The sequence below is a fragment of the Gavia stellata genome, chromosome 1 (assembly GCF_030936135.1).
Source record: "Gavia stellata isolate bGavSte3 chromosome 1, bGavSte3.hap2, whole genome shotgun sequence".
NCBI lineage: Eukaryota > Metazoa > Chordata > Aves > Gaviiformes > Gaviidae > Gavia > Gavia stellata.
In genome coordinates, this window is record NC_082594.1 from 99,833,012 (window position 1) to 99,859,901 (window position 26,890).

Genomic DNA, 26,890 nt, shown 5'->3' on the forward strand with positions numbered 1-26,890 from the left:
GGCTGGTGCTTTTGAAACCCTAAGTACAGAAGTCACGTCACCTTTCTATTTTTATTTTTGGTGTTCTCCTAGCTACACATCCAAAGATGTCATACCATGACATTACACACAGCTATGTCTGCTATAAAGAAACATCATCATTATCAAAGTTTCTGCTTCCCTAGCCTATACTTTTGTTCCCAAGCTTTATGGTTTTACACATAGTTGTCTCAAAATGCAGAGTTTATGGTGTCCAACTTACCAGCTGGTTCTGTATCAGTAATCTGTCCTCTCTGTTATTAGAGAGGACAACTCTGGTTGAGTTTTCTGCACCAGACTTGTTTCCCTCCTCAGAGAGAAATGCGGAAGGTACTGCAAGGTGGCAGCCACAAGCACTGTAAACAGTCTGTTGCCTATCACTGGCTTCGAGGGCTGGGTGGTGGAAATGTTGGTGTTGGGCCATACCTCCTGCCGTTTGCCAGATGCCTGTGTGGCACAACTTCAGCAGGTCTGTCGCATTCTGGGGTCCTCTCTAAGCCTTACGTGGCCTGTGGGACTCGCTCCTGAGGCGGTTGTTTGGCATAGTTCACCAGAGTTACTAGGCGGAGCAGGCATGAAATACAAATTAGAGATGCTAAGGAGGCTACTCTCTTCATTAGTGGGCTCCCAGCAGGGTATGAAGGTCAAAGACAACCTGTTGCTTTTAGCATTCATCTTGAAAACAAGTTTTTGTGTGAGAAAAGAGAGAGAGGCCTCAGAGGAGAACCTGGGGAGGGACACCTCTATGTTTCTACGTTAGCAGGAGCAGATCTCATGGGTTATGTTCATACTGCTGCACAGCAGTCAGTGTAGGGTGAACTCAGGTCCAAATTAGCTGACCACCCACAGGACCTTCCTTAGTGACAAACGTGGGACAGACACATGGCTATTCCCCAGGGGAAAGCTCGGCTCTCTCTGAGCTTTGAGCACTCCCTGAGGTGGCTTCTCCTGCCATATCCAGAGGCCTGGCAGGCTCTGCGGTCCCCAGCTGCCCCACCAGCACTCACAGCAGTGACAGGCAGGATGCCCAGGAAGGCTGCCCAAAGGCAGCGCTACGTGTTGCAAAGGCAGTTTAAAGGGAACCTGCACTCAGGCCATGGGGAGGATACAGAAATGAGGTGTTTTGGAGCCTGGGGTGGCATAGCCCGTGGAGCACTTGTGGGGCTGTCATTGCACCTTCATCTTGTAATGGAGGTAGGGCTGCTTGGTCAGATAGAGACCTGGGGATAAGCACAAGCTGTAGGTCAGCATGTTCCCAGCCTCTGGAGCCTGGAGGCTGCTGTTCCACAGCTCTAGCAGGTGCCCTGTTTACTCCCTCTGTACAGACACGTGCCGTCAGCTCTGGAGGTCTCTGTGTAGCCCCAGGTGAGATGGATGCCATGCCTGTGATACATCTTCAGTCTTGGCTTCCAACATCTTCCAAAACAGGGAGGAGTTAGTTTCATAAGTATTTCCGATTAGCAGTTGTGTTTGGTCACAGTGTGTTTCATTTCAGGAATGGGGTATGTTTTCCAAGCTGGTAAACTTTTAAAACTTGGAAAACACATAAAATGTTCACAGTTGTGAATGTACCCTTGTCTTTGCATCCGAATCCAGAAAATTTTCCTGTTGGTAATGTTTTGTGTTTTGTGATTGAAGTCATGGATAATAATTGGATTTCTTTATGATTCCACCTGAATTTTCAAATATGATAACAACAATAATAAAATAATCACAAACCTGATTCACAAAGCTAAAAAGCAGATTTAGCACTCTCCAGATCTAAGAAGAAAAACCAATTAAAATCCTCCTGCTAGTTATCTGCTGAGATTTTCTCGTGAATTGCTACACAGTTGCTTGTTTTCTTTTAAATAAGCAAACAACCAAAGAACAGACTACTTCCCTAAATTAGGTTTATCAGTGTTTGTTTGTCTTTCTCCATAGAAATTCAGGCCTTGTCCAGACTTGGAGCCTGTAACAACTACTGATACTATACGATGAACACAGCTGACGAACAGATATGCTGTCAGGACTTTCAGGGGTTGAGCTCCACCGCCTTGGTTTTACTTGTCTTTTTCCATCAATATGAAAGCCAAGCTGCATTAGAACTGAAGATATGATGATGCAAGTAGTTTTTTTCCATAAATATGCCATATTAAAATGTAAGGCTTAAACTGCTTCATACATTGCATGCACAAACACCTCATCTCCAGCAAGGGAAATATTTAAAACACCCTATCTTGGTTTTCATGCACTTCTAAGTAATTCAAATGAAAGGATGATAAAGATCCAACATTCTTCGTTTCAAACACTGGAATTAAAACTATTTTTTTGTTTTGATGTTTTTTCCCCCACCCCCAAATACACAATTTACTTTTGATCAGATAAAACATTTCATTCATAAACTATGTGATGTTCCCTTTTTTTGCCTCTCATTTGAGGCAAAATCGGGGAGGAACAGAAACATTGACATGAAAAAGCAGATCTTTCAGTAGGACATTTTGATACATAAGACTTAGGTTTTGTCCCCTACATACTTTTTTTTCCCAGCTGAAACAGTGATAAGTCTGGCACAAAACCGAATCATCTCAACTGGCTTGTGCATGCATTTTTTTGCAGATGAAAATATTTAACGGAGAAAGGACTGCAGCTCACAATGCATCTTCCCTGAGAGCGCTAGCCAGGAGTCGCTGCATTTAAAAACACCTAAACTTCAGAGCCTGATACTACAGGTAAGAAGCAAGAGAAAGTAACCTTAAAACAATTAAAAAAACTTAAAATAAGTAACTTCTGCTTGTGATGCTGTTGAATCTCTAGCAATGTTTTCCGTATGCTGACACACATGGTTACTCAAGAGCTCGGCACTTGTTCCTGACATGCAGGCCTGCCAGAGCCAAAATAGTAGGGACATTTACAATACAGTGATGTAACCTTCTCCCACATTTTGTAAAGTGGTCATATGTTGCAACCTTCCTTGGTTTTTAATAATAAAGCAGCAATGTTTAGCACACAGAGTCTATGCTGCAACATTAAAACTCTTTCCTAGCAGCTCAGCTGGTATTTTGAAACTTGGTGGAGAACTCTGTGTTCACATAGTTATCACCCATGACTTAATGCGGGTACAGTTTTCTGTTCCTCTATTTATTTTTGCGAACAGAGCTGACCAGCGCTGCTCCTTTTCTGCAATGGATGGTGGCTTCATGGACAATCCTGAAAGCAAAGGGAGCCATCGCTTCCCCAGGGCACCGAGGGTTGTCCCATCCATGGCCAAAACCTCATGTGTCCCAGAGAGACAGAACAGGGCAAAGTATCCACAAGGACACCTTACGTACCTCTTCATGCTGCCTCTGCGCTCCTATTCCAAGGACAAGAGGAAAGCTGGAGCTGTTTTAACTTTGGACTTGTCTACATGGGAAAATTAATCAGAAGAGCAACAGTGCAACAGTCCCCTGTGCCTTCTCCTGGCTTGGTTTATCCCAGTCTGGGAGCAGAGTTACTCCAGAATGCAAACCCCACTGACATTCAAGCCCTGTTTTATGAGATAATCGTTCCCCCCCCCGCAGACAGACCCACGCACACTGCTCTGCGCAGTCCTCGGAGAGCTCTGGGAGCACGGAGCAGCTAAAGGCAATGCCTCTTCCCTCTCCTCCCTTCGTGCCCCCTGTGCTGGCTTGCGAGCTGGGGCGGGCGGGCGGAGAGCTTGGAGCTGGGCAGGGAGAGGAGTGGACAGCCGTCAGGGAATGATAATGTGCTCTGGGTATTTCCTGGATCGTGCCGCTGGAGCTGCTCTGATTTATAGCCAGGCCAAAGAGCCCTCCTAAGAAGCGGCTCTCCTATTTCTCTTACCGCCCACACACAGGAACAAGGAACAATACGGATCTTGACTTGCTTTCCACTCGCATTCCCAGCCCCTTCCATGTTGTCTGGAAGTGGGGAAAAAAGCATTGTGGGAAAAGAGAAGTCAAGCGGTGGCAGCCGGGGCAGGGAAAGTCTTTGCCAGGCTGTAGCGACAAGGCAGAGCCATGTTCCTCCTTTTCCCTGCCTTGTTTTAGGGTTTGCAGGTCTCCAGCTGGCTGGCTGGGTCTAAGAGTCTGGGCTAGCCTGGTGACTTAAAACCAAAGCAAAACAAGGACCTCTATGAGCAATTTGAGAACTGGCTGTCTGCACAGACCTCTCACGCTGACTTTATTGCTAGACCTCTCCTGCTTTGCAGACACAGCTCCTGACCAGAAGCCCCACAGCTGAAGCAGCACCTTGGTACCTGGCACAGCCCCCCACTGCCATGCCGGACCTCAGGCCTCAGATTAGGGCAGGATCCACTCTGTGAGACATCTGGCTCAACATTTCCAACCTGCTGAGGAGGTGCCGAGGCACAAATTTTATGGACTCCCTGTCTCAGCATGGCAAACTTCCCGTACGCAGCTGGGTGAAGGCAATGTCAGAAGATGGGTGGCCACTGTCAGCATCGGTTCTTGTTGCCGCGCCCTGACCCTGGGATGTCAGAGCAAAGGATGAGTTGGGCCTTTATGAACAAAAAACTGAGACATACAATAACTGAGGCTGTCTGGGACCTCTGGTACAACCCCCTGCTCAAAGCAGAGCCAGCTTAGGGGTTACATTAGATCCTCCTTATCAGGAGGCAAACCTGCTGATGGCAATGCAGCATTGCTATAGAGAGTTACATTACACACCATAGGCACTTTGTGATACCACAGGGTGAAAGAGGAGGTAAAACCAAAACTGGAGAAACCCTAGAGGGTTTGGGTTGTGTGGGTGTCGTAAAGGGCTCCAGCCCATCCCCTGCAGCTCTGTTAGTGAGAAGTCAATCCCTGCAGTGAAAATACTGTAGGAATGCAGCTGCAGTGGCCAGTTCCTTGTCCGAGCCACGTTAAAACTCTATTTCTGGAGAGTGCCTTACGGGAAGAGCTGGGAGAGCTTCCACCCAACACCACCTCTGCTGCTTCAGCGGAGACTTGCAAGAGCAGCAGAATCTCACTAAAATCTCATTTCAGCTGGATCCTTTGCAAATCCCTCTGAAGCAGAGGGAAACACAGGGACAGTAATTGTCATGGAGAAGCAGCTCGGCTGTGCTAATGGCTGAGAATACTGTGGGAGATAGAAAGGGTCTGCTGTTAAGGTACTACTAATAATTTTCAGAATCATTTCCATTCCTATTCTTCCCCTGATGGTCTGAAACTGCTGTGGGTCCTTTTAAAGCCATTCTGCCTGCTAATAGTTTATTGCTTTATTTGATAGGTAGCTTAGGGATAGCTAGGCAGCTTGTGTGTTTTGTTTCCCCCTTCCTGCAAATAGTGAGAGCATTTTAATATTTCTTGGAGAAAAATGGATGTAATAAAATATGAACGCCTCGGGCCCAATCACGCTGCAGTGGAAAGCTCTGCTCTGTGAGGCTGTTTTGCGCTGGGTCTTCCGGTTGCTGCGCTCTGCAGAGAGCTGGCAGCACCGCCGGCACTCCGGCTTCTGGTGAACATCTTCTTGCCTCAACTAGTGGAAAGGTTTGCTCATTTAGGAAGGGAAGATGGAGCATATATGGACCTCTGTGGTCTCTACTGGTGTTTTTTTTTAATGAGTCATTGCACACAGCTGACCTAAGTCACACGACGATAGCCAAAATTGCCCAAGCACTGGGCTTACCACTAACAAGTGTCATTTTGGACTGTGGTCTTCAAGGTTTGGTAAACATACAGATGACAGCAACACCACCACTGAGAACTAGCTGTACTGACCCACTGGTGAAGTGTGGTGGTTGTGACTTAGCACCAGGCACCATGAAACCAAGCAACGTTTGAGCACAGGTAAGGTTTGCACAAGGCTTCTCCAAGAGAAATGGCAAATCCCCCATTCCTGAGCTGCTTAAGGCTGGAGCAGGCAGAGAAATGGGGAGCACTGCACAGGGACCAGCCTCACTGGCGGCTCTCACTGCTCCTCCCTAGCAGGAATCTCCTTCCCTCACAAAGCACGAGCCATGGGACATGGACTCAATCACAACACTGGTCTCTAGCTGGGGATTTTAAAGATTGCTTAAAAATGTGTAACGAGAAGTGTTCATGCATATGATAGAGAGAACGAAGGATTTGAACGAAGGATTTGGGGATTCTGGAAGGCACTGCCTGTGCAAAAAGTACATCCTGAGCCTTCAGATCCTGGCAAAACCCCTTTAGGAGAAAGTGGAATTTTCCTTGCATAAACAACAATGCCTATATTTGTTTAAAAGAAAAAAAAAGTTGGGAAGCCAGCAGATGTAAAGTGGTGAGGAAGAAAAGGAGCGTTGTGCCCAGGACGCTGTGGAAACTGTTCAAAACTAGTTTGTCCTTATGCAGAAACTGTCCCCTCCGGCTCACCAGCGGCAGCGCTCGCTCGAGCTAGGGCTGGCTGCGGGGCGGGCAGTGCACGAGACGGGGGGTTCGGGACCCAGTCCTGACTTCAGCAAAAGACGTGGGTTCTTGGCATCTCCCAGGGGCTGGCACTCGAGATGGGGAAAAACGAACAAACAGGTCTGTTCAAAGGCATGTAGGAGGAATTATATTTCTTTTGGAAGAACTCCTCTTCCTCCGCAGGGCAAAAAGCACTCTGTAAGAGAATGAAAACTCCCTGCGAATGGGAGGAAGCTAAATGGAAGAACTGCATCTGCTAGATTGCTCTTTGCCTTCTGTCAGGGAAAAAAAAAAGAAAGTGAAAAAAAAAAACCAAGATTGATTCAAGATTCATCAGGCCAAAGAGAGGCAGCGCAAGTGGGAACAGGTCTCTTTAGCCTAATGATCAGACATCCAGCTGAAAGAGAGGGGGAATTCTGGTCTCTGCACCTGAGACTGAGTCTTAACCTGCAACCATTTAATGGAAAACACTTTCCCTCCTTTTCTGCACTTCACTCAGAAGGTCAAGGTGGGAGATGGGCACTGGAAACCCTCCTATGGCAGAGCAATCCCACCCTAGACCTCGCTGTGCAGGTGAGCAAGCTGTACATGAAGAGGGACGGGAGCCGTCGCTCCACCACTGTCCCCCTTGGCCATGCTTCAGGAGGGCAAGCCCAGCCCTGGTTTTCTGGAAAGGAAGGGTATGACCACCAGCTTTCCAGAGGGATTGCAGGTTTTAGCCCCTGTGTGTGTTGCCATTGGCCCCATGTGCACGTACCTGGGATGGGGCTAGGAGAGTGGGGTTAGCCAGCTTCGATACACAGCAGTGGTGGCCTGGGAGGCATTCACCACTTGTTGTGATGGTTCCCTCCATTTCCAAACCACACGCCTTCGGCTCAGCTTGCTCACCTCCCTTTGGGCTCTGGATTTCCCTCCACAGCCCAAGCACTGAAGGTTAAGTAAGTAATGCATAGACAAACCTGTTTTCTTTTGTGGTTCTGCTCACAGTGAAAGAAAATAACAAACAAATAGTTTTTGGATATGCAGGCTTCAGAGGAATTGTGTCAGGACTTTTGCATTTGCTCTCTCATTTTAGGTCATGATGCAGAAAATCATGGCAAACCTTCTAGATAAGAGTTTGGGCCTTTTTACTAGCTATCTAGGGAGCATCCGGGAAAAGTATCTTCCAAAGAACATACCCTTTTGCATGTGCAGAGATTTCATTATACTTGTTATACTTGTTACTCGTTATATTTTGTTAAGCTCATCGTTTACCTCGTTTTAAATGCCAAGAGAGGTAGAGGCAGAAGGAAGAAAAATGGCGAGTTCTGATGCTTCTTCCCCAAACCACAGAATTATCTTAAAACTCTCCCATTCATAAACAAGACTTATCACTTGAAAATCTCAGTTTGCACAGAGCAAATTTTGCTGTCACTGGCCAATCTATTTTATTTATTTTTAATCATTTCCCATATTGTGTGGTTCCAGACTACACATCACATGGCACACATTACAAATGAGATACTAGATATCTTTCTCAAAGATCGTCCACCCTGGGCTGAATTTTTCGTTCTTCTTGCTTACAGGGATGCCTTTTATTCCCTCTTTAGCGTTTTGAGCATTCACGTGTCTAGCATATGAAACACTGCTGCAGTCACATGGCTGTGTGAACACAGATGGTTCAACTAGTGCTCCGCTTTACACAGAGCAAAAGAGAAAACATGAGACACAAGATAAACTGCAAAGGCCGAGATCTGGCCATTCTTTACTTTGTCAAAATTTGGACCATCCTTGGAGAGGGCATCAAAAAGGCTTTCCACCAGTGCTGTGAACATGTAAATTGGCTTTTAGTTCTTGCTTCCTTTTCAGTTCCAGGAGGCTTTTTTAGCAAAAATACGAGAAGTTCTAGTTGCTGGTTGACATTTATAGAGTACCATAGTTTCAGAGCACTTTACTGAACCCTCTTGAGGGCCAGATGCTGTGATTCTGTATCATACAAACTGCTGCTGATCTTGTTCATTGCCAGATGTGGTCCTGCATCACGAGAGTGCTGGCCCGCAAGCTACTCATGGAGAGGGAAAGGCCAAAAGAGATTCAGCAGAACACCACTTTGGTGCTGCTAGTTGCATGCACAACAGTGAATGAATGAGTTTTATAGTAGACTAGCAGCAGCCCTGTCAGAGAGGTCTGAAGTGTTTTACCTGGGGCCACCCAGAAACCTGTGGAAGAGCTGGAAACTGAAAACAGAAGAAGGGCTGAATCCTGCAGCAGCCCTCTTGGTCCTTAGCATAATAAGAGCCACCTTGGCTCTAACCAGAGCTAGAAATCCGAAGCTGATGAGAGGACAGTGAAACCTCCAGGTTTGCAGATGATACCAAGTAGTTTGAGTAGCCAAATGCCACAGTGCTGGTAAGGAACTCCAGGAGGACCTCACAAAATGGTGTGAGTTGACAAAAAGTTGGCAGATGAGCATCAGTGTAGGTTAATTTGAAGTAATACACCGAAGGAAAATTAACCCAAACGGGGTGTATGTGATGCTAAACTTGGAAATGGTAGTTACCAGGAAATGGATCTCAGAGTCATCACTGACAGCTCTCTGAAATCATCAGCAAAATGTGCAGTGACTGCCAGAAAGCCGAAAAAAATATAAGGTACCGTGGGAAAGAGTACTGAGAAGAGAGTTTTGTTGAGCAGAAGAGAGTTTTGCTGAACAAAACCTTGGTGTACCCTTACCTCAGACCCTGGGTGAGGTGCTGGTCTCCAATGCTTGACGACAAGTTGGTAGTGGCCAAGGGGCCTCCTTATAGGCCGGACAAGGCAAGAAGTCCTTAAGTCAGTAGTAAAAGAAATGAGCATGGTGTCCCCTCCAACAGGCTGAACATCGTGGGGGGTGCTGGGGGATCACACGGGGAATGGAGGAGCAGAGAGTGGCCAGGTTTACTCGATCCTTCTCCCACTGTAGTGGAGATGTAGTACTGGGATAAGTGATCCATCATCTGCCCCATTTCTCATGCTCCTAACTGTACCTGACGGTGGCTGACAACTAAGCCCTAAGGCAAGTGTAAGAATAGGGTGCAGCAGACAGATGTTTCCCAGAATAGCCTCCTGGACATCGAGCGTTTGTGGCTCACAGATTTCCCAACCCGGAGGTGCTGTTTTATTTAGGATGGTATTCTACCTTTTTTTTAAATTAAGAAAAAAAAAAGAGCAAAGAAGGCTTTGAAGTCGAACTTTGTTATTAGAGGTGACATGCCAACCATGTGTAGGTGCCAACTGCAAGACTTTATTTTGACTGTCTCATGAGGAAAGCTGGCAGCTGGTAGGGCAGGGTGGCATGTCCTGAAGACGGTGAAGAATTTAGCCAGACCGATTTCAACAGCCTCTTTGATGCTGTGTGGCTGAGAAAACAGAGGGGTGTTTTCTGTGTCCGCTGCAACAAAATATCCTTTAATAATTGTCTTCTGGGTCACATTGGGTTACAGCTGGGACTGCTGCATTGACCCAACTCAGTGGAGGACACCGGGTTTTGCTTCTGGAAGATGCACTACGGTGGGTTGCATGTCTCAGGATACTTCATTGCTTCTGCTATCATGAAATTTCTTTTCCTGCTGAGGGAGGAAAACAACCAACTTCCCTTTAGTCTCTAGGTTGAAGCCACCGCTGATCATGCACACAAGAGGCAACTAAGCTTTCGGTCTAAATGAAGAAACAGTTCAGGGAAAACAGACTGAAAATGAAACTTGTACAGATTGAGAGGACAATTAGGGCTCTGCAGCCAAGGCGTGAGAAAGACACCCAGGGAAAAAACACATTAATTGTGACAGACCATACATGATTTTGTGCAAAATAAGGTTTTTCCCCTTGTTAGGACCACATCTCCAAGGCAGGTCATTTAAGTTTGTAAAATGTAGCACTAACTTTTTAAGGGTGTTACCCAAAGCCCAGGAAAGCTTGTTGATTTGAGGGTTTTTTTTTTCTTTCTGCCAAGGTGTGGCTCAGCTCAGGGGATCGCAACTCTCTTTATGCCCTTACATCTTCATCATTAGTGTGAGCCCAGCCCGTGGGCCAGCACCCACTGAGAAGCATCTAGGCCTGCAGCAGTGGCTGACACGAAGGGAGGAAGGACGTGGGAGGCTTCTTTTCCTTCACAGGGACAATAAAAAGTAAGGCTGAAGGATTGTCTGCAACTGTACAGAGAAGACCAGGGCCATGCTGCAAGACACACGCCTACCCTTTCAGCTCCATCCATTTAGAAAGAAGGCACATTCTCAAAAAACAACCCATCCTTTTTGTCCAAGTTTTTAGTGTGCTGCCAAACCAGGGTGGCTACAATGAAGGCCACATCAAGACACGGCTGCAGTTTGGTAGAAAGAAAGATCAAGCAACCTAGGGGAAGCACCATTGTTTTTAATAAGTACCTTTTCTATTTTTTAAGTATGTGCTTAAGAGCAGATGTTTCCATATTTCCTGCTTTTCTGTCAGGTGGAGGGATGGAGAAGAGTATGAGCTAAAGATAATTAGGACAGTAGGCTTCCTTTGCACAGGGTAGGATCAGGAACAGTTGAAGCACAAGTAGTCTTAACATGCCTCTGTTCTTCCATATATTTACACATGAGTTTACACGCTGATTCACAACACAGTGCAGAACTGCTAGTTTTCTCAGAGAGAATTTACATCTAAACACAGAGCGGTTGCATACATTTAGCTCAGTTCAAGACTATCAGCCTATGCACTCTTGCATAATTTTCTCCAACAAGCTCCCTACCCCCATAAGTCTGGCTGGTTTGTGGGTTTTTTTTTTCATCCTGCAGAGGTTTAGGGTGGTGGTGGTAGGATGGACAAGGGTTGAACCAACAAATAAACAAAAAAAGAATTCCTCTGAAACTTTCCAAATTAAAAAGCACACACGCTATTTTCTTGTTCAAGAGGTTTTAATAAAGACTCATATTTTTAAACCTCTCACACTGTACAACACATTTAAATGTACATCAAGCTCAGATAAAAAATAAAGCTTTCTTACAAAGTACATTTTTCCAGTGAATTTTTTTCTTTTTTTTTTTTTTTTGCAGTAAAAATAGCTGCTACATAAATCCCTCCTGATCTTTGAAAAGGAGTCACAGTTATTTCCAAAAATAGAATTCATATTTCAATCATACAGGATAAACTGCAGGAAGAAGAGACAAGTCAACTGAAAAAATAAGGCTTGTATATAAATTTTTTTTTAAAAGGACATGCATAGACATTGAAAAACATATGCCATTTATAAAGGAAAAAAAGGTAATTTATCCATATTAATATTTTCATTTTCAGTTACAGAAGAAACCACAAATAGGCCCTTTATGTCCCAGAATATAACATTAGTTTCTTGTAAAAATGACAAAATGCACAAAGAATTGCCAGCATCAGTCTTGGCAAAATACTGCGCCAGCCCTCCCTCCCCACCCCCCCCTCCCCCATTTCATATCATAAGCATACCATATGCATGCATACTGAGCACTTATGTTGTCTCTCAGGCCAATTAAATATTTGCAGAAGGTTGTATATCCTAGACAAACATGAAAAAAATTTGATAAGTTTACATTTGTCCTATTTCAAAACACACATACAATTAGTTTAATTTACACTATACAGTATCTGTTAAATAGGAACATTATAGAGTTTCAAAAAGAATCACAGAATATATACAAACTGAATATTGAAATGGTATGATTTTCCTTCCCTTCTTTAAAGGGTCTTTTTTTGTTAACAGTTGCTACATCTGGTTTTGGACACAGAATGTTTATGTACCTGTGCAGCACATTTCTGGAGTAGTAATAATAACAAAATGTGCTTCATAATGAAATTAATATAAATTCTCCTTACTGCTCATTTAAAATAAATTAGTTTGGGGTTTTTTATTTAAATAAATTGCATTATATAAGATGTAAGCAAGGACGATGGTATTTTAAAATATCTGAGCAATAGTTCTACTGCATCACTGGTTTCTCATCCAACCTTTGGTTTTAAAGCCAACCCATTATTATATGGCAGTGTAAGTAGCCAAAATGCGTTATACGGCAGTACAGGTAGTCGAAATGCTTAACCCGAGAGCATTTCCATGTCTTCATAACAGAGCTAGGGTCTGTGCTGACTTCTGTGCTGCTCAAGTGCTTGACATGGCAACACTCGAAGCCACTGATGAAATAAGGCCACTTCCTTCCAGTTCTCCCTGGTTACAAAATCGGTTAAGGTCCTTATTTCCCAACAGTTGCACCCATCTGAACAGCCGGAAGAACTGACTGCAGACGGTTCCTAGACACAGTCCCAACACGTGATCTTCACCCCTGCAGCATCACATTGTCGGACTCAGTCCTCTGTGTCGGGCTGCACCCCCAGCATCGCGTGCAGCTCCTCCGCCGTGTACCCCAGCAGGTTCTGCAGGTCGCACACGAAGCGATACACATAGCGTTTCCCTGAAGTCTTGTGGATAATGTTCTTGTCGTAATAGTAGCGCAGGCCTCGGCTGAGCTTCTCATAGTTCATTTTTGGCTTGTTTTTCCTCCTTCCCCACCTCCGTGCCACCTGTCAGTCCAAAAAGAAAGCAAAACGCAAAGGGTTTATTCAAGTCATGTTCTTCTAGTCAGTGGCTGATAAACACAGTTATTAAAACCCTTTCTCAGTCAGAGCATTTTATTTACTTTGGATGTCCCAACTCTTATCTGAGTTTGGTGATTGACCCCGCAACTGAACATGCTCCGAGACAATTATCAGCAGCAGCTTCAGGAGAAAGTGGCTGATAGCAAATATCAGTGAAAAGGATACCTATTTGTAATGGATAGGCCAAAACATGTTTAAGGAGATCAAGTTTATGGGAAATATAGTCTCCTCTCTCAAGAGGACACCATTTAACCATTAATTTGCTATTGAGCAGCATGGGACAGCTCTTCAGCTGGAAGTTTAACTCCAAGAAACTTCATATAGTTCATGATTCCCCTCTTTTTTTTTTTTTTTCTTTTAAAATAAAGGCTTCAGTGGACTTTATATCATGTCTCTTAATACAAAAGCTTTCCTACTGATAACAGCATCAGAAAATGAAAATGCATTCTATTTGTCTTTAATGACTAAAGCTGCACGTTCCAAAAATATTTCAAAAGCAGCACTACCACATTTGCTGTGTCTCTAAAAGAACAGCGATACAGAGAGTGCATTTTCCCCATGCCCTCATGCAATCCCAGGCATTGTTGATTCAGCTACATCCAGTAAGCTAATCTACAGTATTACACTGTCAAAAGAACTAACTTTGTATACTCCCTTTAAGTTTCAAGCTATACAACGCGTTCTCCTAACTACAAGCAAATGCTGATATCCCTGGGGGAGGGGGGGGGGAACATCCCACAGCAATCCTGACTATACAGTAAAGCATTTGCAGATGAAGAGATTTCAGCAAGTGTCTGATCATGTAAATGCTTTATATTCAAGGCTGGGCCCACAGATGGCAGATCAGACCCTAACTCTTTTTGTTCATCACAATTAGCCACATACCTCATCTGGGTCAGCAAGTTTAAATTCCCATCCATCTCCAGTCCAGCTAATGAATGACTGACAGGACTTGTCAGTCAGTAACTCCAGAAGGAATTGCCACAGCTGTATAGGTCCACTGCCTGTTGAGAGAAAGGGGGTGGGGAGAAACCACAATTAATACTTCTGCAAGCTCTTACCACAACCAATGTATGTGACCATACTCATGTCACAGGACAGATCTTGTAATTACTCTGATTTACCTTTCTAATATCAGAATGAAACCTAAGGTTTTTCCTCTATAAATCTGCTCCTAAACATGTTAAAATTAAAACAAGTCAGCTTTTTCATGGAAACACAGGATTCGACACAAGCTGTCTTTCCCTTTTATATGGATCTCTTAGCCCTCACTCCCACCTCCTATCAGCTGCATTTCAAGCTCCAGGGCTTGTCCTGCAGTCCTTTGCTGGGCAAACATTCTAGATGAAAAACTGATTTCAGGAAGGACTACAGGAACAAGGTCTCAACAGGCAAGCCAACACCTGCGGAAAGTCCCAAGTGTGGGAGATTTTGTCCAAGTTTCCCTCTTTCTCAAACAGATCAAAAAGTGCATTTGATTTTTACGTGTTCTGACGTACCTGCCTGTACTTGCTTTAGAGGGATAGTCCTATGAGACTTTCTTTAGTAACATTTAAAATTGAAACTCTTCATGAGTAGTGGTCTCTAGGTTGTAAGGCATACCTTACAACTATACAACTTTATCACCGTGGTACATGTTTACAGAGAATATTGATGTTACATAAGAAGAGGAGTGACCATTTTGCTTTACTACTTACCAGTAAAGCCAGCTAGAATTGCTGCCGGTATAACTGGTTTCCCTTGCTCTACAGGATCACTTCGTTCTTGAATATAGTCTTTGAAAGACATTGTAGGTTTGCTCAGACACAAGGACTGGCTACAGTCATCTTCAAAACTCTCATAGGATGGCACACGCTGTAAGTCAACTAATGACGACTGGCTGTTCCAGGACTGTAGCATCGAATCTGAGCTTTCGTAACTTTCTGCACCACTGTCACTAGATTCGTGTTCTCTAAGCTTACCTTATAAAACAAAAACATAAAAAAAGAGAAGAGTGTTGGCTTTTTTTTTCCTCCCCCTCCATGTAGCTTGTATATGTCAATTATGCAAAGGAGAAAAAGACACACAGAATATGGCCTTGGACCCATGGTTATCATGCAGATAATGACTCACCAGAATTATCTATTAGCAAGTTCAGATTGCTTCTTGGGAAATCTTGATTTACTGCACAGTAGTTCACACCAACAGCATCTGCTTGGGTTTTGGGGAACAATGAAAACTCTTGTTCTGGACTGAGGAGATTCGGTCCTGTGGAAGTCTGACAGACGTCAGTCAGGAGACTGGGTTTGGGATAACCAAGGGCTTTAGGGTATCCAGGCATTTGCATACTATAGGAGTTCTGATCTACATTAACAGCTGAAGAAAGAAATAAAAGAATTAATTAAGGGTCTGCAGGGAAAATCATCTAAACAGACTAACAGACCTCCAGCACCTCGCTACAGTTGTGCCACCAAGAAAGAATTTTCCCATGAAAATCTGACTAATAGAGTGATAGATGCTACAGACCTACTGGAAAGGCTACTGACGTCAGTGAGAAGATCCCCATCTAATGGGCTCCAAATCAGATTCTGTAAATCTCCCTCTGTAACTTGCCGACCACAAATAGCTCTATTGTTTGTTCTTCAGGGAAACTACAGGGCTACAGAAAAAGCTGGAGAAGCTTAACTAGTTTTGAGTAAGGCTCTCATCATTAAGTGGTATAGTAAGGTTGAGCTGGAGATTGACTGTGGTAGACTGAAATACACCACCAATCAAACAACCTGAGGGAGCTAGCACTGCATCCCACACGCTTTTAGAAGCTCTATTATGCTTCCACAGTCTTCAAAAAGGCCTAAATGTAACACTTGCTGCTCCCCAGTGATGCTAGTTTTTAACTCAGTTGGCTAGAGGTGGGAGTGGTCATTCTGTTCCACAGATGTAGGCTTTGGCATGCCAAGAGGAAATTTGATTTTCTCAAAGCCTTTGCTCTTCAAAAGATTTCTGATATGAATTAGATGACAATTAAACAATACTAGGAAAAAAGGCTGTAGCAATTGAAGTCAAGTGTTCTCCTCAAACACAGTAACTATTCTGGTGCTTTTTTTTTTTTTTTAAAACTGGGATCTGTGACATGCTTAGAATAAACTGAGAGATGTAAAATATAAAATTTCTTAAAATACTTACTTAAGGAATTATTATTGACCCAGTGAGGAACTGAGGTGAGATGAGAGTTCTCCACATATTGATCCTGCGTTTTCTCTTGGCTGTCTGGAGAGAGGAGAAAAAAGAAAATTTGGTTTTACAGTTTCAAAGATCTGACCTGTATGCCACAAGAACCTTCTGACCCTCTTGAGTATTTTGGGGTCATCATTCACATGAATTTTACTAACGCACTGCATTGCATTCTCTCTCTTGGAAAAAAAAAAACCCACACCAAAAAACCTAACCAACTTCCAGTAGGCTTGAAAACCATGATACCAATTGAATTTTAACATAAAACTTAGCAACAACAATAACTGCAGTGTGTTTTAAGATCCAAGTCCTTAATGTACACAACTACTGAATGTTACATTCCAAACCCAATGGAACTCACAGGGCACAGCATGTAGGATTTTAGCAATATCATCAGTGTTCACTCAAGATGCCTCTAGGGGTCTTTGACTGCTTTACATTCATTCACTGAACTACCTCAAAACATTACATTAATGGAACAAAACTGAAAACTTATTATAAGAAGCGAACAAATTTTGTCCAACTCTTGGTTATTTTTTTTTTAAATGGGGTATTACAGTAGCCTTATCCTAATCTCATTTATTTCAATGATTATTCCAAATAAAAACTGACCACAATAGGTACTCAGCCTGAACACGGAATGATTTCTGCAGATATCTGTGTCTGTGCTTTGCGTACCAAGGATGTATTAATAACTCTGATAATGCTTTTATTAACCAAGATTTAAAGTTCATTTTTAGTTTTCATATGTAATAGAAGTCCTTCATAGTGAAACAAGTGTTGAAAGAGTCCCATTTCTGTTGAAAGAGCCTTAAAATAAATGCTCCTTCTGGCTCCGTAATTACCTTTTATCATCTCTTCCAGGTGTTCCCACAGAATATCACCCACATAGTCAGGTGCCAGTTCCAGGAAACGCTCCTTGCCCAGGTTGCACAAGTCTTGGCCACTCATAAGAAACTGATGGAAGTTCACATTTGCCAAGCTAAACTCATTGGAAGCCCATGAAAGCCACTGACAAACTTGCTGTTCAGTCCACAGCCAGGGATCTGCAAGATAGAAAGTATCCAGCATTTAGAGATAATTCCTGACCTTTGTCAAATAATCTTCATTAGAAGGCAGTGAATGAAAAAAATTGTTTACCCAAGTTACTTCATTCTGAATGAATTCAGAATGAATGTATTCTTGAATTTAAAAACAAAAAAAACCACCACACCACAAAATAGTCCTCTATTTTCCTTCTCCATTCACTTGTAATCAGAGATGTCCTCAGCTTACTTGATTCTCTCTTATGTTGCCAAAGCATGAGCTCTCCATGCATCCATTTTTAATACTAGTAAGTCTGGCCTTTCCAAGTCAAGCTGTGCCAGATTCACATAGGATCCATTCTTGTATTTCCTACTGACATCATTCTTTCTCTTTTGAAAGAGCCGCTATTCAGCCTCCTCCTTAGCATTAAAAAAAAGAGCTTATAAATAGAAAACACTTACTATTTGGGATACCCAGCCGACACTGTTCCTTTGTGAAACCACTGAAAGTATCTTTCAAGGCCTGACTCATCACAGCCTTACTGCATGGGGTTAACAGAGGCAATTCACAGTTGTTCGACTCTACAAGAAAGAGAAGGGGTGGAGGGGAAAAAGAAGATACATTAACTTTTAGGCCAGGGAAAGGAGTGACAGGCTTTTGCTATGCTATTTGAAGAATAGGAAAAGGATGCTAGAGCTAGGCATTTTAAAAACAGAAACAGACGGCGTAGATCCATTTTCTTTGACTTAATATATCAACACTAAAGTCTCTGTGCTACTAGTTTGATAAAATTGCATCACACTAAATTAAAGCTTTGCAGCTTTCCATGATAGAGATCCTAATTTACTCTTAGTAGTTACATAAAGTGCCTTTGTTGCAGGAAAACTTTACTATTATGTTGTTTTTTTTTTTAAAGGAAATATGAGACTGCTTATTCCTATTTTGTTGCCTACAGTTTGACCTCAGACTTCCTTTTAACTCCAGACAGTCTTCATTTAGTTTGAGAGCTAAGTAACTGATAGTAGGGTTGTGAAGAACCAGCTTGCACTATTTAACACTACTTTCCAACGGACTGTATTTCAGACCTTCCTATGCATCTCTCAATCACCCAAGTACATGGTGGGATAGATTATTCTATCGTCTGAACCAAGTAAGTGTGACTGGTAACAAGCTAGTACTCAGTGCCTAAATAATGCAACAAAATCCAAAGTCAGCATCATCCTACGCCAGTATAAATTACTAATCTGCTTAACCAATATTTCAATTTGCAAGTAGATTACATTTTACGGACAAATTTAGCTTCCACTCAGCCTTTCTTACTGACCAGTTTTCACCAGAAGATGCCTCATTTTACTCTAAAAGAAGAACTACTAAGTTGAAGAAAGCCAACCACACTACCTAGATGTTTCAGATTAGGAAACCTTTTACTGATATTTTGTTTGTGATTGGTGTCATTAAGCTAGGGGTAATTTGAAGACAACTTAAGCAACTCACTACTGCATGCCTGAACATTTGAGAGCCTCTGAGAACTCACACACAGGTTGCATTTGAAGGAGCCCTGCTGTTAGAGGCATATAACGGTGGCAGGGTACACAAAGGTGATGAACCTGGCAGACTCCAAGTCAGTTCATGAAGCTGTGTGGCTCTTCTTGTTCTAGACTATCTACGGGCTCCACTTGACCCAGCAAGTGGAGCTCATTACGGCCCATGCTTAACTTCTGGTTTTACCACACCCATCCTCAATATCTGCTAGGACTTGCTTTGCTGACCAGAGCGGGTGACTGATTAGAATCACATTAAAACAAAGGACTGGTGGTTTTCAGAGGTTTGAGGGATTTTTTTCTCCTTTCCCTGAGGGGTGTTAAAGCAACATCAGGTAAAATAACTACATTTTGTAGATATCCCCTGTTTTGTCAGGGATTTTAGGCAAGGATTTGTAAAGAACTCTGGGCAGGTACTGTCCTACACAAAAAAAACCAACAAACAAACCTGTAAACATTCCCACCCCTGTTTTTTAAGGTATGGAGTAAAACACACTGGGATTTAACACCAGAAGGTCAAGAAAGGAGCTTGCAGAATACTTGCATTTTAATTATGGTTGAAATGTTGCATGTTTAAATACACCTAAAACTAGTTTTTTTTTAAATTTTTAATCTCTCTTAGCTTTGTTTTAATACCTACTGAGGCTTCTTCCATAGACAGTCTATTAGGCTACTGAATCCCAGTTCCCATTCCTTTTCAGTACAGAGAACAGCAACTATTCACAGAGCAACTCACACGGATAAAATCAAGCACGTACACAGAAGTCTGTGTGCTAAAACACTTCTTTTTAGGGAAATCCATGTTGCACTTGTAAGAGTATAGCCATGAAATGTTAGTTAGACCCCAAAAATTTCTTTCTGATCTGCTGACTTGACTAAGGAACAAAGTGAAGAGTTACCGTAAGAAGTAGAATCAAATCCTGTTGGCACTTCTTGAAGCGTTTGATCTTCATTTAGTGAGAAAAAATATCCAGCAAAGAGAGAGTTTGAGCTATCAAAGGTGTCAAATGCTGGTTGACGCTGCAAAGCAACAGAATAAATAAAAACAATGTCAGCATTTTGCTAGAGCACTGTCAACTTCATAGCTAGGAAGTGGCTGGGTTAGGTTTCCTAGATTTGGAGATCATGCACAACCACTATCTTGAATCAGCTAACTTGTGTCTTTGAAATATAAACACAATGACAGCATAGCTTCTTGTACATGACTACAAAACAACTAACATTCAGACCACAGTGCTAGGTCGGTGGCATGTTCTGCAGATTACAGTAAAGCCAAGTAAGGATATTCTTAGTTTTCCTGTAATTGAGGCTTTTAACAATAGAGAACACACATGTGTGTGTTATATATATATATATATTTATTTCCAGGTATATTTTAAAGAAAACCTTATTTCCTTAACCCTTTAAATTGACTATGCACTTGATGAGTACGTGATGGCAGAGGCAGGATCAGTAAATTATGGAAAAACAACTACCAGTGCAAGACCTACAGTAGATTTATGCAGCTTTTTTTTTTTTAAAGGAAAAAATTAATCTGAACCACATCACTTGAAGCTATACAGCCAGCTTTACAGGACTTGAGAGAAGATGTTACTTCTTTGCTGTGACTTTTATACTTCTGAATTACTGGATTTGCCAGCTACCACATGTTGCAGTCTTTCAAGTGCTTAGGTGCTCAGTGAAACACTGCTAGTTTCATTATACAGAAAGGGATAAACAGGACTGATAAAAATGTTCCAGATAAAAGTCGATTCTACTGATACATTGGCAACATTCAATAAATATGGCTATATTTTGAAAACCCAACTTCTTTCAAACTTGACTTGTGTCAATTGTGTATGCTAGAAATACTAGTACTTTTACTAGATACCCCCCAGCCACATTAGTCTTTGAGGGGCAGAGGGAATGTTAATAGTGGAGGAAATAACTTTAAAAACGACTTATGCAACTTGCCTGTTAGTCACAAGGAAACTGTATCTGTAATATCTAGAGGCACAGATGGATAAACGTGGCCACTGAGATTTTTAAAAGCACCTGAGGATAGAACATTGTTCTGTAAAGCTACAGCTTGTTCATGGCAGCTACTGCACTTTAGGGAGCTGGAGACAAACGCAACTTGCAAATGCTTGTTTGTTTTAGGCATCCACGGGTTTGCCAGCTTATGCCAAGGTAGAGGATTTAGCTGAGGACAAGGCAAAGATTTTTCAGGGTGGTATTCATGTGCGATGCAAAAGCAACCTGAACTATGTTTCTGGAATAGCAAATGAGTCTTAATATTTCCTCACATTCCCTAACCTTCTTTTTTATGTCACCACAAAGTTTCAAATGGCTTATACTCTTTTTGCACCAGGTGTCTTTTATGTGCCATGTGTCATCCCCCTCCCCAATCTCCCCAAATTACATTGACCCTAGTAAGAAACAAGGAACCATACTTTTTTAGTTGTATTTTATAATAAGCTGCAATGCATCCTGGTACATACATTATGAAAGCATACACTCCACAGAAGAAAAAACTGGTAAAGTAAACAATATCATGCCTTGGTTAACTGGATTCAGAAATCTCCACTGAGCACTGGCCAGCGGAGACAAATTGTGTACGGTTGGTTCAGGTACACCCCACAACTAGAGGCAACGCCAACCGGTGAAAAGGCTCACATCTGAATGAAACAAGTTAATAACAATTGCCAAATCTGCTAGTAAAAGATTCTTTATACATTACTAGATAAAAGTACTGACTCATCGCTAGTACCCAAAAGAAAGGGCAAGTTCTTTCAACACAATCTGGAAACTCCTGCGTTTTGTGTAAATAGCTGACCCTTATCCTGAGTCACTGGAAAAAATGCTGTGGCATGTGAATGAGTAAAATCCATACTGTGCTAGTTTCACATTTCAAAAAGGAGAAAATTAATGTTTAAGCAGGTTCTTGATTTAATAGTAGTAAAAGAGGAAAAACCTGATGTAGAATACATTCTGCTTCCCCTATCAGTTATGCAACCATTTTATTTGGCTTTTCAACATATATAAGTGTAATTATTACAGAACAAAATAAAAAGAAATGTGAACAGCCACAAAGTAGTAGAATACAGGTCTCTATTTTGACTTAATTATACGGCAACTGAATACTGAATAACTGCTTAGAACAGCCACCCTGTTACAGAACACACAGCTGTTAAGTTGGGGGATCTCTTGTGGATTTTGTTGTTGTTGCGGGCAGGACAGAAAGCTAAGAGGGGACATAAAGTATCAGAGAAGTCAGCATACCAGAGTCTCACTAACTGATTCTTCAAAACATGGACATCCCTCAAAGTTAATGAGAGCAGAAAGTGTCTTCCCAACCTTTACTTGGTTTACATTAATCAATGCTGTGTAAAAGATTGATGCTGGGATTAAAAAACAACTTTTATGAATGGGAAGGAGGGAAGCCCTTAAAGACTGAGTCTTTATAGTCTGCTTCTCATGTGTCCTCGGTTTGTAAGTTCCTTTCAAAACAAGATGACAGACACAGTCTATCTAAAGACAAAATATATTTAATAACTACCTTTGGTTTCTTACAATGCATTGGACTTCCATTTGACATAGTTGCATGTAGTAAGTGAATAACCTACTTTTTTTTCATACAATGCTCTTGAATGAATCAGACCTAGCCAGTCACATCACGACAGCCCTCTGCCAGTCTCATCAAGTTAAAGATATAAAGACCACCCCTACTGCCAATCCTGTAACCTTTAATTAGGCAAAAGTTCCACCAACTCCAACGAATTTGAGCTCAGTTATTGTCTACCTCTTATTTTCAAATTCTTAGGATTTGGGGGATGGAGAAAGGGAGCCTCCTTTGGGGTGCAAGATTTACATCTTCCTACTTCAGTTTTACTTTTCACATCTCTCCTGAACTCAGTGGGAATACTCTAGAAGATTAGAGATTAGAAGCAAGCAATTAAAACCTGAATATCTGTGTTCACCTTGGCATGGCTGTACAATTCCTGTGCTAGCATTAATAAAGAACACAATAAATGTGTTAGCTGGGAGATGCCCCAGTTGGGTTTAGAAGGTGACAGCTCAAAAGTACTCACCTTGAGCATTCCTCTGTACATGTTAGACACAGGAGCTACTTGATCCATGTTCCTGATCCCAAAATCACTCATCTGAAAAATGAGAGGGGTCACATGAAAAATGTTGCTACTGAGGAAGCTAGCATGTTAACAGATGTATCTCACTGCTTCAGTACGGACTACGGAACAGCTCTTGGAATGAGTTACAGGGAAAGCTTTCCTTCTCATTGCTCACATCCCGACCACACAGGGCACAATTCCCATCTTGCTTAAGCGGCTTTTTAACTAGAAGACCTTTCACAGGCATCACTGTTGTTAAAGTCTTATGAAATGAGAGAACAAGAGGATGGTTAGCTTCTAATACCCAACGTGAGGGCTTTTAGTACCTTATTCTGCTAATCTGAAAAGCCTCCAGAAGTCCTTTGTCCAGCAAGTATCTATCGCTTTGAGATATTTTTCCAACTTTTCACCCATTATCTTAAACATTCAGTTTTGTGTTATTGTTGCTTACTATATTCCTGCTCACATGTCATGATTCACTTTGGACTTTGGCTTTCAAAGGAAGTAAGAGAAGCAACAGAGTGCTCACCGTGATACACCTTCACGTACTAACATTCACCCCTTTCACCCTTTCATGAACAATCCTTGAAGCCAATACCCAGTATTAGCAACCTGCTTCCTTTACCGGGCAAAGCATCTCCAAACTGTGTTACCTTGCACATTTTGTAAACACGGGATTAGCATATTTATAAAGCTTTAGAGGGCCTAAGTTTTAATTGAAAAGGGTTTATGCAGTAAAATATCCTTTTTAAAGAATTGATAATGGGACCACCATCAATATGTTCATGCTGTTGAAGTCAAAGCTATATCATATTGCCTGTATTGCCAGGAACAGGGTTGTGTGAGGCCTGTATAACTTGTTCTCCTATATATCACTTAAGGAAAAGAGTGATAAGATTCATATCCTTTTAGCGACCTATGGGAGAGATCAAACATAAGGAATAAAGCCAGTTTTATGGCCATTGTTCAGGTTTATCATAACGCTGTAATTCAGGTGTCGGTGAACGATACCTTATCAGACTACACTGCGGCAAGTTGTCTCTCAACAATTTTCCTTCTCCTTTTTCCACAGCATTGGACTAAATTCTCTTGCTCCACAGAAACTGTCTGAAAACGTGCATTTGTATTTAAATAGTCACATAGGACACTATTAGTATTTCCACAAAACCGTGATCACTTATTACAAGCAAGTTCTCTCGTTAGCCATGTTAACCCAGGGAGAAATCAAAATGCAGTCTTAAACTCAGAAAAACATGGCAAATTAGGAGCTTAACAAAATAAGCCCGGCCTGTTAAAACGACATTCAAAAGCCGTCCATATAAGCGAAGAGGAAAATAAAAACATCCAAAGACAAGGAACCCTTTCATCCTCTTATACAGTCGATCACTTAAAAAATCAAGAGTCCTTAACCTGAAAGGCCCATTTCAGCTTCACTGTTATCAGATGTGTAGGGCTTATCATTGAAATAAAATAAGTCAACTGACTATGAAAGGAATATTCGACTTACACTTCATTAATGTTACCCAAAAGTGCAATCTACTGAATGATGGTTTTTACCTCAAATAGCATGTACAAATATTTGATCTAAATTACACACCTCATTGAGCAGCAAAGAATTTTACACAGCATGAGTCTCACTCAGCAAGCATCCTAATCTTTTCATTAAGTTTGCCACAGTTTAAACAACTGTTTATCCTTGCATTCGGCTGGGCTTTTTAAAAAAGTGTATGGCAATTTCTAACACCCTTTGTTTTGCCTTTGAAATCTGCTCTGGTGTCTAGGGATAACTAGCTGTAAGCCTTTTCAATTGGAAAAAGCGTTTGTGAAAACATACATATTTTCAGTAAGTGTAGATCTGATCCCCAGTTAGGGCTACAAATAAGATCTCCGACACTTTCAGGTACAATCCTAGCCTCTACACGAATCCTGTTAGGAACTTCCCCATTGACTAAAAGGGCTGGGATTCTCTCCTTCCTGTTTTTTCTTTTTTTTTGTTTCTGTAGAAATGTTTAGGGTCCTAAGACAAAAGGTTTATATGAAGTCTTCATTACATGGCATTGCTCATTAACCCAAGTCACTGCTAGGCTGCTTGTTTGTTCTGTGGCCTTGTCTGTGCACCACACAGCTGAAGAAAAACTAGACATTCAGCTCCCGTCTAACAACACAGGAAGATCTTCAGCACGTTTTGTAACACTCCAGTTTTCTTCCTCCAACCAAATCTCCCACGTTGTTATGAATTTCTATAGCCTTTGCTCGTCGTACATCAGCTTTCTCCCCAGCTGCAGTACAAGTTTCCAGCCCCGAGACCCGAAACCCTTAGAGAGGTATCGCAAGACAAGCGGAGCTGAAAGGGCGATACGGCTTTTCATGACACAAAGGGTCAAAGCTGGCTTTCTGCTGGACTTAGAAAGCTGCTGCTTAAGTTCCGAAAAGACGCTACAGCACTGCACGGTGTGACTGGGCCTCACTTCCAACTCCTGCACTAATGCTGATGACTGCTACTTGCCAGCTATAATTGGTTTAACTGGCAGGACACCTTCTTCGACACCCCCGCATAGCTGAGTGGGTGAACCAGAACAGGGTCAACAGGATCAGGCACTTATTAACTAATACTCCTGAATTCTGATCAACCTCTTTTCAGCAACAGCCAGGTGCTTGCCCACAGCTGGATTCAGCTGGGAATCATCCACATGGGGAACTAAACCCTGCTAGCGTCCGCAGCGTATCTCCACTGGGTTTTTTGGTTTGGTTTCTTTTTTGGAGGGGTGGGGTTTCTTTTTGGGGGGGTGGGAGTGGCTGGTTGTTGTTTTGCTTTTAAATGGCAAATTTTTCAGGGAAAAAAATTTCGTACCAATAGGTTGAGAGACAACCGCCTGCCTTAGGAGCGCCGATCCCCCGTGCAGCTACTGGGCTCCCCGAGTACCGACGAGAGAGATCGCCGAGAGCTGGCACGACTTTTCACACATATGACACACTTGCCCACATAAAAGTTAGATGGGGAGATGATACAGCCCAACGTTTTTTAAGTCCCTTTCAAGTACTAACCAAATCCAGAGTGCGCGCTGCCCATTAACCCTTTCCTCCCGGGCGCGCAGCCGCCTCCACAAGGCATCCCCGTCCATCGCCGCTTTGAACGCGGTCCTCCCGCCTCCGCCCTTAGCCCCGCGGGGTCGCCCCCCCGGGCGGGCACCGGGCGCCGCCGCCCCCTTCGCCCGCGGGGTCTGCCCGCTCCCCGTCCCCGGCAGCGGCGCCCGCCATCGCCCCCGCGGGAGGTCGCGCAGGGGGTCCGGCCGCACCTCCGCCCGCGGAAGCGGGGGGCGATGCTCGGCCTCCCCGGGCGGCCGCCGAGACCCCCCCGGCGGCGGAGCGGAGCGGCGCGGCGCGGGCCAGCGCGCGCCGCCGAGCGCCCCCCCCGCCCCGCCGTGGCCGCCCCCGCCTCACCTGGTCCCCGAGCCCTCTGCGTCTCCTCCCGGCGGCGGCGGCACCACACGCAGAGCCCAAAAGAAAAATAAAAAAAAAAATTAAAAAAAAGGCGCCGCTGCCTCTCCGGGAGCCAAAATATCCTCGATGTGGCAGAGCCGGCCAACAGCAACAGCGGCGGCGGGTTGATCCCAGCGGAGAGTCCGGAGGAGGAGGAAGGGGGGCGGGAGGAGGGAGGGAGGGAGGGAGGGAAGGCGGGTGCCCGGCGGCGGGTGCGTGGGCGCTGCCGGCCGAGCCGCTGCTGCCGCCGGCCCGTGCCGTGCCGTGCCGTGCCGTGCCGTGCTGTGCTGTGCCGCGCCGTGCTGTGCCGCGCCGCCCGCCCTCGCAGGCGCTCTTCAGCGGGAGGGGGAGGTGGCGGAGGCGGGACCCGCCTCCCCGCAAGCCCGGCCCCTCTCGCCGCCGCGGACCCGGTTGTTGTTGTCGTCGCCGTCGCTACGGCGGCGGCGGCCGCGCTGTTGGATGCGTCGATACCGGCCGAGTCTGTCCCGGCCCTCGGGGGCTGCCCCACGGCCGCCGG

At 43.6% G+C, this 26,890-nt stretch overlaps 1 protein-coding gene across 1 annotated transcript; it reads right to left on the reverse strand.

Moving 5' to 3' along the window:
- Positions 1-11,866: 11,866 nt before the first annotated feature.
- Positions 11,867-26,440, reverse strand: ETS2 (ETS proto-oncogene 2, transcription factor). Its single transcript, XM_059818245.1, has 10 exons — positions 26,335-26,440; positions 22,855-22,926; positions 19,684-19,804; positions 17,705-17,824; positions 17,063-17,263; positions 16,170-16,253; positions 15,120-15,362; positions 14,705-14,968; positions 13,893-14,011; positions 11,867-12,932 (listed from the first exon to the last, which is right to left on the reverse strand). The coding sequence occupies exons 2-10, from the start codon at positions 22,924-22,926 to the stop codon at positions 12,717-12,719; spliced, it is 1,440 nt and encodes a 479-aa protein (XP_059674228.1). The 5' UTR covers positions 26,335-26,440; the 3' UTR covers positions 11,867-12,716.
- Positions 26,441-26,890: the final 450 nt, after the last annotated feature.